Consider the following 13,162-nt stretch of genomic DNA (forward strand, 5'->3'; position numbering starts at 1 on the left):
TAACGTTTTAAATGTTTATAGATACTTGCATTATTTTAAAGAGAAATGCTTGGTTTCATTAAAAAGTTCTTCTTTTGGCCATTTTAATCATAGGTGTCATGATCTATTTTTTCAGAAATCTATTAATTTATGGTTTAAAATCTATTAATTTTAAAATGGACCAGGACACCTAGGATTAAAATGGCCAAAAGATGGGCTTTTTAATGAAGCCAATCATTTCTCTATTTTAAATTAGTTGGACTTATTGGAGGATATTTCCTCCCGAGAAATGTTTGGCTTCATTAAAAAGTTCATCTTTTGGTCATTTTAATCTTATGTAGTATGGTCCATTTTAAAATTAATAGATTTTAAACAATGAATTAATATATTTCTAAAAAATGAGCCATGCCACCTAGGATTAAAATGATCAAAAAATAAATTTTTTAATAAAATCAAGCATTTTTCTTTTCTCTAGACTGCTTTAAAAGAATTTTTTTTTTTTTTTAAAAAAAATATTATCAATTAGATAATAATAAGAGAAATAGTGGTATATAGACTTTTCGAAAGAAGAATAAAATAGAGATCTTCGTTAAAAATTGCTGATTGAGTTGAGTAGAAATAGGGGGGATTTGATTGCTAAGCCGATCCCCTGTGGCACCATCCTCACCTACACGTCCGCAACACTCACCACTATCTTTCCGTAGAAGGATTTCGTGGGAAACGGGAGACTGGTGTATGCTCCCCAAACACATGGTAACAAAATATTCGCGTCTCTCTCTCTCCTTAAAGAACGCGGCATTGCCTGTCCTCACACGTCGTTCCCTCATTATGATTTCTTTGTGCAGACGACACTATGGAATTCTGGTACGCCCACAAAAACGTTGTCTGACAACCCCATTATGTGTATATATATATATATATTGAAAATTAGGAAACATTATAGAAGTGAAAAAGATCTTCTGGATTCGTTGAATAAATTATACACGTGGGGAAGTCCACGTTCTTCGCATTTGACAATGAACCCAACTCGTTTTTTCAACCCTTTGAAATAATCAAACCAAGGAAGAAAAAAAGAGGAAACCGAGGCTATAAAAGGAGGGTTGCGGTTTCTTGTTGCTGCAAGACAATTCATTTTTGCTTTCTGGGTTAGCGCGTTTCTTTTGTTTCTGTGTTGGTTTTGTTTGAGAATCTGCCATTTGCAGAGACTGGTGGCTGTCGGGAGAGGAATTTTGATGGAGAAGACAATGCAGGAGATGAGGAACGGTGAGGATAAGTCTGGTTTTGGAGGGGGCGTTGAGGACGTCTACGGTGAGGATTGTGCCACGGAGGATCAGCTTGTCACTCCCTGGACTGTCTCTGTTGCTAGGTGAGAGTGACACTCTACACAGATTATTGGCTGTTTGTTTTATGTAATTACTGCTTTATTTGATTTAATATTGCTTTTCTTTGTAAAATTTTGTCTGTATTGTCTCCACATTGTTTGGGGTTTCGTTGCTTGGTTCTTTTATTGATGGTTTTGTGTAGATTCTCCTTAAATATTATTTTTTTAATAAAAAAAAATCATTGTTTGATATCTGTTGGTCTTTTGAAAGCAATCAAATCACAAAACTATAAATATTATAGAAGTTGGATTTTTGTTACAGTGGGTATACATTGCTGCGGGATCCGCACCACAACAAAGGACTTGCCTTCACTGAGAAAGAGAGAGATGCACATTACTTGCGTGGCCTTCTGCCTCCGGCAGTGCTCACCCAGGATCTTCAGGTTGCTTAAATGACATTTTTTTTTAATGTTAAATTACACAATTTGAGCTTCAGCTATCTCTCTCTCTCTCTCTCTCTCTCTCTCTCTCTCTCTCTCTGTGTTTTGCTTATTTGATACTATTTATGTGCTTCTTTTAGGAAAAGAGGTTAATGCACAATCTTCGCCAGTATGAAGTTCCATTGCACAGATACACGGCCATGATGGATCTTCAGGTAATTGTTCACCTGCCTAATTTTCACTGGTTTTGGAACAGGTAAAATATACCTGAGATGATCAAGTGTTAAAGGATTGTCTTTGCTTTTATTTTTTAAATTAATCCAAATCACATAACAGAAGGGGCTGTATTAGCAGACTCCCTAAACCCCCTTAAGGTAAAATTCCCAAAAATTTACCTGCAGCAGATTTCCCTTCCCTATCCAAAATTTAGGAAAGCATTTTAGCTTATCTTTATTTTATTCAAAAAAAAAAAAGAAAAAAAGAAAAAGAAAAAGAAAAAAAGCTTTCTCATTCCTCAATATTTAAATGGTAGAGAGGAAGAATAAGGAAAGTTATTGTGGATGATATTTGAATCGAAAAGTAAAAAGTAACTTGGTTCCTAAATTTAAGAAAAATCTAAGGGAAGCTGTTGGGAGTACTTGATTTGCTCTTCCCTTGAGGCTAGACTCACTTCTCCAAAAAAAAAAAATTAGTGGAGGAATTAAGTATTCCCCTTGCCTCTAAATATATGTAATTTGGATCAAATTTAGGTGATCTAAAATTTGATCTGCTGACCAATGACGCTAATTTTGATTGATGTGGTGCAACCAGTATATAAGTAACTCCTGCTTCTGCTCTGGTGCAATTTTGTTGTGTTTTACAGGAGAGAAATGAAAGGTTGTTTTACAAGCTCCTAATCGACAACGTTGAGGAATTGCTTCCAGTTGTGTACACTCCTACTGTTGGTGAGGCTTGCCAGAAATATGGTGGCATTTTCAGGCGTCCCCAGGGCCTTTACATCAGTTTGAAAGAGAAGTATACTTTCTGAAGGCATTTGTGTTTTCATAATCTCCTGCATAGCATTGAACCAAATAATGAATGATTGTCATCTTTTAGGGGGAAGATTCTTGAAGTCTTGAAAAATTGGCCGGAGAAGTCTATTCAAGTTATTGTTGTGACTGATGGTGAGCGTATTTTGGGGCTTGGGGATCTTGGCTGCCAGGTACATTTCTGATTCTGAATTTCAATTTGTATAATATAAATCAGTCGTATGAACTCATAATCTCTATCTCTTCTGACAGTTGAGTTTACAATCAACTTCTTTGACATGATCATTTCAATTTTTTCAGGGAATGGGAATTCCTGTTGGAAAACTTTCTTTGTATACAGCATTGGGAGGAATTCGCCCTTCAGCTGTAAGCACTCTTCTAACTGCTCTCCCATTTGTTTGATGGAGCTTTACGTAGTTTCTTCCAATGTTCCTTGAATTTATTGATCCGATTATGAGGATCATGAATTTAAGATTAAGGCTCTTTTGTGTTACTTTTTGCAATACACTTTCTTTTTGAAATAAGCAAAACTCAAATACTTACCAATTCTAAGAAAATATATCCTTTGAAGTATAATTATTTGCAATTGAATTAAATGTGACAAAAATATTGCAAATAACGTTCGAATTAATCGCATAATTTCAATTTTCTTTCTTGACTTTCACATGGATCCCAACAATGCAAATTATTTTATCATAAATTTGTTCGTCTTTTGTAAAACTTGGCCAGCTTGGTAGGTTGTGGCCATACTTCTGTCTGATGGTGCAATATGATAAATTCCTCTTGTGAGGATTTTATGACTTGCAAGTTGACCAAGAATAGTTATCTATGGAGAGGTTGACGAAGTGATAGAACCTTTTTTTAGTAAGTAATAGAACACTTCACTATTACCAATAACATACAATCTGTGTTTATTGTCTACAGTGCTTGCCTGTAACCATTGACGTTGGCACAAACAATGAGCAGCTTTTGAAGGATGAGTTTTACATTGGGCTTAGACATAAGAGGGCAACCGGGCAGGTTTTATGATATTCTTGTCTTCTCCCCTTTTTCAGTTGACTGGAATTTGTTTAACTATTATTAAATATGTAAATTCATTGACGTGGTTTTTCACTCGTTTTATTTAGGAATATGCAGAGCTTCTAGATGAGTTCATGTGTGCAGTTAAACAGAACTATGGGGAGAAGGTTCTAGTACAGGTCTATATCATTTTTAACTTACTCATTCCATAGTTTTTGAACTTCTGAGTTTTGTTCATATGGCTGTATTGTATTTTTAATATTTAACCTTTTTTCCCCCTCAGTTTGAGGATTTTGCTAACCATAACGCATTCGAGCTGCTGGCACAATATCGCTCAACTCATCTTGTCTTTAATGATGATATACAGGTAACGCCTTCAAAAACTTTTTGACTGTTAGCCATTTTGTTTTCATTTTGGTAAATTTTTCTCTTCTTTCATTTGATTCAGGGTACAGCATCTGTGGTATTGGCGGGGATTATTGCAGCCCTGAAATTAGTTGGTGGAACCTTAGCAGACCACACTTTCTTATTCCTGGGTGCTGGAGAAGTGAGGCTCAAACACCATTTGCCTTTGGAGTCTTTTCTTTCTTTTTTTTTTTCATTCTTTTTGTCTGTTTGTTTTTCTTGCACTGCTCAAATTAAGGACAATTTGAAAGTAATAATACATTTTTTCTACACTTTGATACATCTACTTTAGTCTCCATCTCATTTCAAGTAACTTGTGACTTGAGGCCATGCTTACCTTTTATTGCTTCCGTGGTTCTCCTAATGTATACATAAATGCATATATGGATGCCAGCTTTCATATATGAACTATCTGATAGGCTGCTCTTTCTCACTGTTGTCCCCTGTCTATTGAAGGCTGGAACTGGTATAGCGGAGCTTATAGCACTTGAGATGTCAAATCAGGTATTAATTTCTCCATCTATGTGTTTTTCATTGTCTTCACCGAAGCATCTGTGTTTACCTTTTATGTTCTTCACAGACAAAAGCTCCAGTGGAAGAAACCCGCAAGAAGATTTGGCTTGTAGACTCAAAGGTAATAGAAACCTGATCTGAATTCCATGCTTGTAAGGAAAAATAGCTTTTCCTATTATTTTTGCTTTCCCCTTTTCCTCTTAATCGCATGTAACAGTTGTGTTAACTTTTTCCAGGGATTGATTGTTAGCTCCCGTAGGGAGTCACTTCAACATTTTAAGCAGCCTTGGGCTCATGAGCATGAACCTGTTAAGGGACTCTTAGGTGCTGTCAAGGTGTGAAAATTTTCATAAGAATGCTTTTTTTAAAAAATAAATAAAAAATAAAAGAATACTGTTTTAGGATTTTTCCTGTTGAATTACATTATTCTGCCAATCTATCAGGCGATCAAGCCAACGGTGCTGATAGGATCATCTGGAGTTGGAAAGACTTTTACAAAGGAGGTGGTTGAGACCATGGCATCTCTGAATAAGGTTGGTTCTCTCTCTCTCTCTCTCTCTCTCTCTCTCTCCATATATATATATATATATATATATACACACACACGCACAATATTGTAACAGGAAGAGTTTGAGATTGACATTGGTGATTATTGGCTTGTAGAAACCTCTCATTCTTGCTCTCTCCAACCCAACTTCACAGTCTGAATGTACAGCTGAAGAAGCTTACACATGGAGTGAGGTAAACTTCTGTTTCTTTTTCTTGGATTTTTAATTCAAAACTCTTCATTTCTTGCTTCTGACAGCAGAATGTTAAGGGTAAATGAACTAGCATAACTCTTTTTAACCCTCTCCACCCTTGTCCTCTATCAATGCACAGGGTCGAGCAATCTTTGCCAGTGGAAGCCCTTTTGACCCTGTTGAGTATAATGGGAAAGTTTTTGTGCCCGGCCAGGTCTTAAACAATATTATATTATCGTAACCGACTTTCTTTACCTGAAATTTTTGAGGATATTATTCGCTTACTTCTTAATCCTTTCATTCAGGCCAACAATGCTTACATCTTTCCTGGTTTTGGTTTGGGTTTGATCATCTCCGGCGCAATCCGAGTGCATGATGACATGCTTTTGGCAGCCTGTAAGTACATTAACATCAATGTTATATGGAGGCATACATGCTTCTTAATTTTCTTTTCTTTTTATTCTTTATCATTTGTTTTATCCAAATGATTCATGGATTATCAACTACTTAAATCTTTTTCCCCTCTTGCAACAGCCGAAGCTTTGGCTGCACAAACCACACAGGAAAACTTTGATAAGGGACTGATTTACCCACCATTCTCTAATATCAGAAAGATATCAGCCCACATTGCTGCTAAAGTCGCTGCTAAGGCATATGAACTTGGTGAGAGTTTCTTTCTGATATCATCAGCTGTTACAAAAGGATCCCTGCCTCTTTTTAATATTAATATATAATTTAATTGATGATTTACAGGTCTTGCTTCTCGTCTCCCTCGTCCCAAGGATCTTGTTAAGTATGCAGAGAGTTGCATGTACAGCCCAATCTACCGAAGCTACCGCTAGAATTCCCTCCATTTTGTAGTTTGCACCAATCTGAGTTTTTTTTTTTTTTTTTTTTTTTTTTTTTTTTTTTTTTTCTTTTGAGTTTCCAATGATTGGTTTGCCTTTAGTTCTGTAGTTGGGAAGTAGTCAGTAGTGGTAATGGTATCAGGATGATTGATATTTTGTTATCTCATTTCTTGAAAATAAACAAGTTTTACTTGACTCACGATTGTCAATCTTTTCAAATGAACAATATTCAAGATTTCAAATATGGGAAAGATTCATTAGGATTATATCTTGTAATTTATTTTTCTTATTTTGGATTTTTACTTAATGTAATGAATTTTTTTTTTTTTTATGCAAATAAAGAATTTGGAATGAAAGCTACGAATTTGTATTGATGAACGATTCTGTAACAAGAAAATAGCTGAGTTTGAGTACAGCTTTGCCTACAAGAAAGAAAGGAAAAGGTAATTAATCCTAAAATTTGTATTTTTCTGCCTTTTGTTTTCTTCTTAAAATAAAAAACATTAATAAACCTCGGAAAACCTTTATTATTGAAATGGTTATGTCACATTCCAATCACAAACAACTTTAGTACAAATATTTAAGATAAACAATATTATCTACTCATCGATCAGTTCACAACTAACTTGACTCTGGCGTGGCCTCGATTGATTTGAAACTGTTCCGTAATGCCAAGATGCGCCATAAGAAGCCAGACGTGAGTGAGGAGCTCCCCGCCTCTGGAAAGCTGTTGAGCATGATAATATCCTCTGCAGTGACTAGCAGCGTAACCCAGGATCTCAATCCACACGTTACAAACAAACTCCCACTTCTTCTCTTTACTGATCCATTTCTCTTTCTCCATGTTCTGCAATAGATGTGCAAGCCTACATCCATCGAATAGCACGGATTTGCTCCTGTCCCCTTTCACCTTAGTTGGTTCAAATTCAGTACTCACTTTAAGCAGCATTTTGCGAAGTTTGTCCGTATCTTTTGCTGATAAACCTTTTTCCTTGGAAAATTCCTTGGCCTCCTCACAAGTGTCTCGAAACCTGATCATCCCAATCCCAATTGGCAACATGAAGGGACGCATGACTAAAAGATACAACATGTAGTCCGACAGCTTCTTGCTCGAATCTTTGGCATACAAGTTTTCGCCACCATCTGAGTGATAGCAGAGATCAGTAGCAATGTGCCAGATAAGAATGCTTTGGTCGAATTCTACCTGCTCAGTGCTCCAATCGAATGAGGAGGAACATTCATATTTTTCTTCTTTAAAAACAAGACCGCCTCTGGCACTACATAAAGATGCGATATATTTGTCCAGTTCTGCATTTTCTGACTGATCCGTTTTCTTCCGTTTCTGCATTTCCTCCATTTTCTCCTTGAAGTGCTGGAAGATCAACCTTTTCAAATCGCTAGAGATTTCGCAATGATCTTTATAACGGTGCTTTTCCAATGTTTCATAAAATGGTAAAAGTTTCACATTGACATACTGTTGGACACGTTTATCATCCAGAAAAGGCACGAGCTTGTCTTTAAGGGAAAAGCTTACCAAATTGTACTGAGCCAATAAATTTGACCACCTCTTTTTGCTAGAAGGTAGAAAAAAAGAAATTAATGGAGAAACCATGGGCTGAAAACAGGAGATTACTGAAGAGGTGATTGGTTGAAAACAAGAGATTACTTGAGAAACCATGGGCTGAAAACAAAAAAGGGTTGGAGAAAACGGAGAAAGGTTTGCAGATCTCAACCATAGCTTTGTCCTGTCGTAGGATAGTAGCAAAATGACAGCATAGAATTCTAGAATAATAGCTCCAACCAGCAATATGTAAGTAATTATGAGATCAGTCTGCAGGTGATTGTGCTTCTCAGCAATCAGGAAGAGCACAAAAACTATAATAGTGAAAGAGGAAGTGATGAAGCGGCAAAAGCATCCGCATCTAGTGTACATTATAGGTGCCTTGGTATAGAAAGCATCATACGCGAAGCCAAGTTCGATTTCAACTAACTTGAAAGCATCTTCCCAAGTGAAATTCTGGAAGTAAGACTGGCTCTGATCTCGGTCCTGGAAGCTAAGAATAAGATCTACAAAGAGCCGCTTGAAACTCTGGAAGAACATGTCCGCATCAGGCAATATTTTGCTTGTATTAGCGATTGTACTGTTGTTATCGTCAGTACTGCCAGCAGCAACCTCTATCACCTCATCAGCCGACACACTAAACCCCTCGTCCATTTTCAAAGTGAATTCCTCCATGAATTTAGTATAACTAGGGCCAGGATCGGGAGGATCGAGCAAGGAATCAAGAAACTGCTCACGATTTGCAGATCTCAAGGCTAATGACCTTTCCCCATACTTTATTACCCCAGAAAAAAGCACGGGAATGGTGAGGAATGAGAGCCAAGTTCCCCTCCAGGCCGTGACAGTGACATACAAGGCCACACCGGTTTGGACAAGAAGTCCAAGAAAGTGCCTTAGCCACAACTCATTGTCTGCTAAAGCATAAGCCGTGATTGTGTCTGGGCCGCCAAGATGCAACAGCAGAAACGGTGCCCAAAATGCCATGAGCTCTTCATTGATAGGATTAGTTTTGATGGGGCTGGAATTTCCTTGCTTGTTGGAGAGGACGCCTAGTGCAACAGTTGCCACCCAGTCTGCCATCAGGTATGCGGACCAAATAATAGACATTCTGAGCCAAGTTGCTGCATTATACTTTCTGCGGTTGCCCACCATAATGAGTAATATTTGCAAGGTGAGGCTGATGAGGATCATTACTCTTAGCTCCCAATCGTCCCATAGTTTCCGCACCCGTTCCGGAAACACCTGGACGAGCCTCCTCTTCTCCACATAAAACCAACCGCTCAAAACTGAAAGCAACAGATCGAAGACTATATAAACTGCTAATGGCAAAGGTTATATATATATGTTGGTACATAAAACATAAACTTTTTTATTGAATTTTCGTGGTAAATTTAAGGTGCCTTACTTGTTGTTAGTAGCATCCTCAGTTCAGCTTGTGTGATCTGCGATGAACTGCATTTCTTGGGAATAAAATTCAGGCCGCATGGAGTAAGACATAGATCATCTGGTGTAAAATTTCGAAAAGTGAATGCTTCACGGTTGACCGGAAGGGGAATTGCTTCAAAAATTCTTGCTAGTTGCTACTTACTGCTTACAAGAAATTTAACATTGACGCTATATCCCTTTTTGTTTTCCGAGCAAACATTGAAGATGATGCCTCTGTGTTCCTGGTAGATGCGAAAAGACTTTTGGAAAGTTTTGAAAAGTCGAGTCTAAGGGGTTGTTTCGTAAATACAATTCCATCCTAAGATAGTGTTTTTTTATTTGAATAATAATAAAAGTAAATGATGTTATATAAAAAATGAAAATATTTTTATGTTAATTGTTTTTAAGAAAAAAAAAAAAAAAAAAAAGTGAATAGTATTCGGTGGTGGGAGGGTGATTAACAAACAACCACTTAATGCCTATGCATAGTTTTCTTAAGGATTTAAATTTAATTTTTCTCTTTCGAATTTTTTTTTTTTTTTTTAAAAAAAAAAAAAAACCTAGACTATTGAAAAAATTACAGAAGGTCGTAGTTTTTTTGCAACTTTTTTTTTTTTTTTTTTTTTGGAAATTGACTAAATACTATCACACGACTATTGTTTGGCACTTAGTTTTGTAAAATTGTCATGAATGCATTCATGCATTTGATGGATGACCATTTAGTTCCATCTCTTGAAATTCTACACATTCATGTCATCTTTTAGAATTCATATAACATCCATGTAATACATTGATGTACCCTTTTGTTTCATATTCCTTAACCTCCCATTATGATTCCATGCTTATAAAAGGGAGTGTTGAGTAGTATGTAAATCACACAATAATAGAGAAGAATCATACATAGTTCCTGAAGAACTAGTTTCACATATTGCAGTCTTTTATCTTGTCTTGTGATTTTCTTTGATTTTACAACATGTTATTAGCACGAAGCTCTAACCAATTGTTGTGTTCTTTTGATCTTCAACATCAAAAGCTATTTGTGAGGTATTCTCAATTCATTGTAAGTTTATTCAACATTTAGTAATCTTAATATCTATTTTGTTAATTAACATTCTAACAAATGCTTATAAATTTTTAATATTTTAAGAATCATATTATAACATTTGCATATTATGATTCATGTGAGATTTATATGAACTACAATGTTATCATACTAATGCTATGAATATGATGTCTTATAATTTATATGCCTGAAGCATATAAAAACTGAGTACCTTTCGGTAAAGGATCCATTGACCTTGTGGAATAATTTAAGGGAGAGATACGAGCACCAGAAGACAATTATCTTCCCAAAAGCTCGTTATAATTGAATGCACTTGAGGTTGCAAGATTTCAAGAGTGTCAGTGACTATAACTCTGAACTCTTTAAAATCAGCTCACAATTAAAATTGTGTGGAGAAAAAGTCATTGATATGGATATGTTAGAAAAAACATATACCAAATTTCATGCCTTGAATGTGTTCCTGCAGCAGGAATATCGAGAGCGTAATTTCATAAGATATTCTGAACTGATATCTTGTCTTCTAGTGGCTGAGCAAAACAACGAGCTATTAATGAAAAATTATCAATCTCGTCCAATAGGTTCTACATCATTTCATGAAGCAAACGGAACCTCATTTCATGGTAATATAGGAAACCATGGTTGTAGACGTAGATGTGGTAAAAAAAAAATTATAGAGGTCAAAGGAAACGTACTCATAATTCTTGAAAAATAAATACTTCATACCACAATAAGTGGAACCACACTGAGGCAAAATAAAATGAAAATAAAGGTTTACAGAATAAACCTATAAAGAAGTATGAAGATAAATGTTACAAGTGTGGTATGAAAGGATATTGGTCACGTACCTGTCGTACGCCTAAACATCTGATAAACCTATTTCAAGCCTCCATAAAAGAAAAGGGGATTGAAATGAATTTTGCTAATCACAATAATTCTGAAGATTCTCTAGTTTTTCTTGATACTCTAAATGGAGAGGGTAACACTCATCTTGATGTTTCTGATTTCTTTGTAGACTCTAACACAAATATTGATATTTTGATTGGTGATGAATATGTCTACAACAATTAATATGTTTTCTTTATGCTTTAATCACAGTATGTTTACATTGTCAAATTTAATTGTATTTTGTTATTTTCCTTTTGATTAATGAAATTTAATATATATTTTATTTATATATGGAGGTATGGGTCATATTGACGGAATGATTAATTCCAAAATGATTGGTGAAGATTTGTGTCTAGCAAACAGTTGTACAACACACACAATTCTTAGAGATAAGAAATATTTTCAATACTTGATATTAAACAAAGCTAGTGTCAATACTATATCAGGTTCATCAAACCTAATTGAAGGCTGTGGAAGAGCGAATATCATATTGCCAAAAGGAACACAATTTTGTATTGATGATACTTTGTATTCTTCTAAATCTAGAAGAAATTTAATCAGTTTTAAGGATATTCGTTTAAATGGTTATCATGTTGAAACCACTAATGAAGGAAGTGGTGAATATCTTTATATTAATTCAACAATTTAGGGCCAGAAGCTCATATTGGAAAAACTGCATGCTTTCTCTTCCGAGTTGTATTATACAACAATAAGAACAATTGAATCACATGTTGTGATGTACTAGAAGTACTCTAATCCAAAGATGTTTATACTTTGGCATGATCGTCTTGGACATCCGAGAACAATTATAATGCGTCGAATAATTGAGAACTCTCATGGGCATCCCTTAAAAAACCAAAAGATTCTTTTACTAAGTGATTATCCTTGTGCTGCATGTTTTCAAGGTAACCTTGTTATCAAACCATCCACTTCTAAGGTAATTGTTGAATCTCCATCATTTTTTACAAAGGATTCAAGGGGATATATGTGGACCGATTCACCCTCCATGTGGGTTATTTAGATATTTTATGGTTTTAATAGATGCATCATCTAGGTGGTCACATATTTGCTTGCTTTCTACTTGTAATGTTGCATTTGCTAAACTTCTTGCTCAAATAATTAAATTACGAGCACAATTTCCTGATTGTCCAATTCAATTTATTCTGATGGATAATGCGGGTGAATTTACATTTCAAGCATTTTATGATTATTGCATGTCAATTGGAATTAATGTTGAACATCCTATTTCTCATACTCATACTCAAAATGGTTTACCTAAATCATTTATTAAACGACTTCAATTAATTGCTCGACCTTTGCTTATGAAAACAAAATTACTTGTTTCTGCTTGGAGACATGCAATATTACATGCTGCATCATTAGTTCGGATCAGACCAATAGCTTTCCAAAAATATTCCCCTTTGCAACTTCCATTTGGTCAACCACCAAATATTTTTCATTTTCGTATTTTTGGTTGTGCTGTATATGTTCCAATTACGCCACCTCAACGCACTAAGATGGAACCTCAACATAGACTTGGAATTTATGTTGGTTTTGATTCTCCTTCTATCATTAGATACCTCGAGCCTTTAACTGGTGATATTTTTAAAGCACATTTTGAAGATTGTCATTTTGATGAAAACATATTCCCATCACTAGGGAGAGAAAAGTCTTTGCCAGAAGCACGATAAGAAATCACTTAGAATAATTCGACGCTATCTCCTTTTGATTCTCGTACAAATCAATATGAACTAAAAGTTCAGAGGATCATTCATTTGCAGAGTATTGCAAATCAATTGCCGGATGCAGTTACTGACAATAAGAAAATAATTAAGTCTCACATTCCAGCTGCTAATACTCTAGCAAAGATAGAAGTCCCTGTAGGACAATCAATTAATATAGCAACAAATGAGTCTAAGGCATGCCTGAAGCGT

The 13,162-nt window shown here is 35.5% G+C and overlaps 2 protein-coding genes across 3 annotated transcripts in view; one reads left to right on the plus strand and one right to left on the minus strand.

Moving 5' to 3' along the window:
* The first annotated feature begins 686 nt into the window (after positions 1 to 686).
* The window catches only part of LOC132190461 (NADP-dependent malic enzyme), a 61,754-nt gene continuing 49,278 nt past the window's right edge, over positions 687 to 13,162 (plus strand). The window contains exons 1-20 of one of the 2 annotated variants that reach the window (XM_088510600.1): positions 691 to 843; positions 1,182 to 1,345; positions 1,623 to 1,743; positions 1,881 to 1,955; positions 2,603 to 2,754; positions 2,836 to 2,941; positions 3,069 to 3,134; positions 3,693 to 3,788; positions 3,896 to 3,967; positions 4,072 to 4,155; positions 4,237 to 4,335; positions 4,650 to 4,697; positions 4,774 to 4,827; positions 4,943 to 5,041; positions 5,150 to 5,239; positions 5,370 to 5,447; positions 5,586 to 5,660; positions 5,752 to 5,842; positions 5,981 to 6,109; positions 6,200 to 6,566. In XM_088510600.1, the coding sequence (XP_088366726.1) occupies positions 715 to 843; positions 1,182 to 1,345; positions 1,623 to 1,743; positions 1,881 to 1,955; positions 2,603 to 2,754; positions 2,836 to 2,941; positions 3,069 to 3,134; positions 3,693 to 3,788; positions 3,896 to 3,967; positions 4,072 to 4,155; positions 4,237 to 4,335; positions 4,650 to 4,697; positions 4,774 to 4,827; positions 4,943 to 5,041; positions 5,150 to 5,239; positions 5,370 to 5,447; positions 5,586 to 5,660; positions 5,752 to 5,842; positions 5,981 to 6,109; positions 6,200 to 6,288 (1,917 nt within the window). In that variant the 5' untranslated portion in view covers positions 691 to 714 and the 3' untranslated portion in view covers positions 6,289 to 6,566. Of the gene's footprint in view, positions 844 to 1,181; positions 1,346 to 1,622; positions 1,744 to 1,880; positions 1,956 to 2,602; positions 2,755 to 2,835; positions 2,942 to 3,068; positions 3,135 to 3,692; positions 3,789 to 3,895; positions 3,968 to 4,071; positions 4,156 to 4,236; positions 4,336 to 4,649; positions 4,698 to 4,773; positions 4,828 to 4,942; positions 5,042 to 5,149; positions 5,240 to 5,369; positions 5,448 to 5,585; positions 5,661 to 5,751; positions 5,843 to 5,980; positions 6,110 to 6,199; positions 6,567 to 13,162 lie in introns of those variants that run through there. The other variant, XR_015909126.1, reaches the window with a different exon arrangement.
* Positions 6,798 to 9,519, minus strand: LOC132189884 (uncharacterized). The gene is made up of 2 exons (XM_059604704.2): positions 9,261 to 9,519; positions 6,798 to 9,141 (listed from the first exon to the last, which is right to left on the minus strand). The coding sequence occupies exons 1-2, from the start codon at positions 9,274 to 9,276 to the stop codon at positions 6,905 to 6,907; spliced, it is 2,253 nt and encodes a 750-aa protein (XP_059460687.2). The 5' UTR covers positions 9,277 to 9,519; the 3' UTR covers positions 6,798 to 6,904.

The sequence above is a fragment of the Corylus avellana genome, chromosome 9, assembly GCF_965113065.1.
Source record: "Corylus avellana chromosome 9, dhCorAvel1.hap1.2, whole genome shotgun sequence".
NCBI classification, from domain to species: domain Eukaryota; kingdom Viridiplantae; phylum Streptophyta; class Magnoliopsida; order Fagales; family Betulaceae; genus Corylus; species Corylus avellana.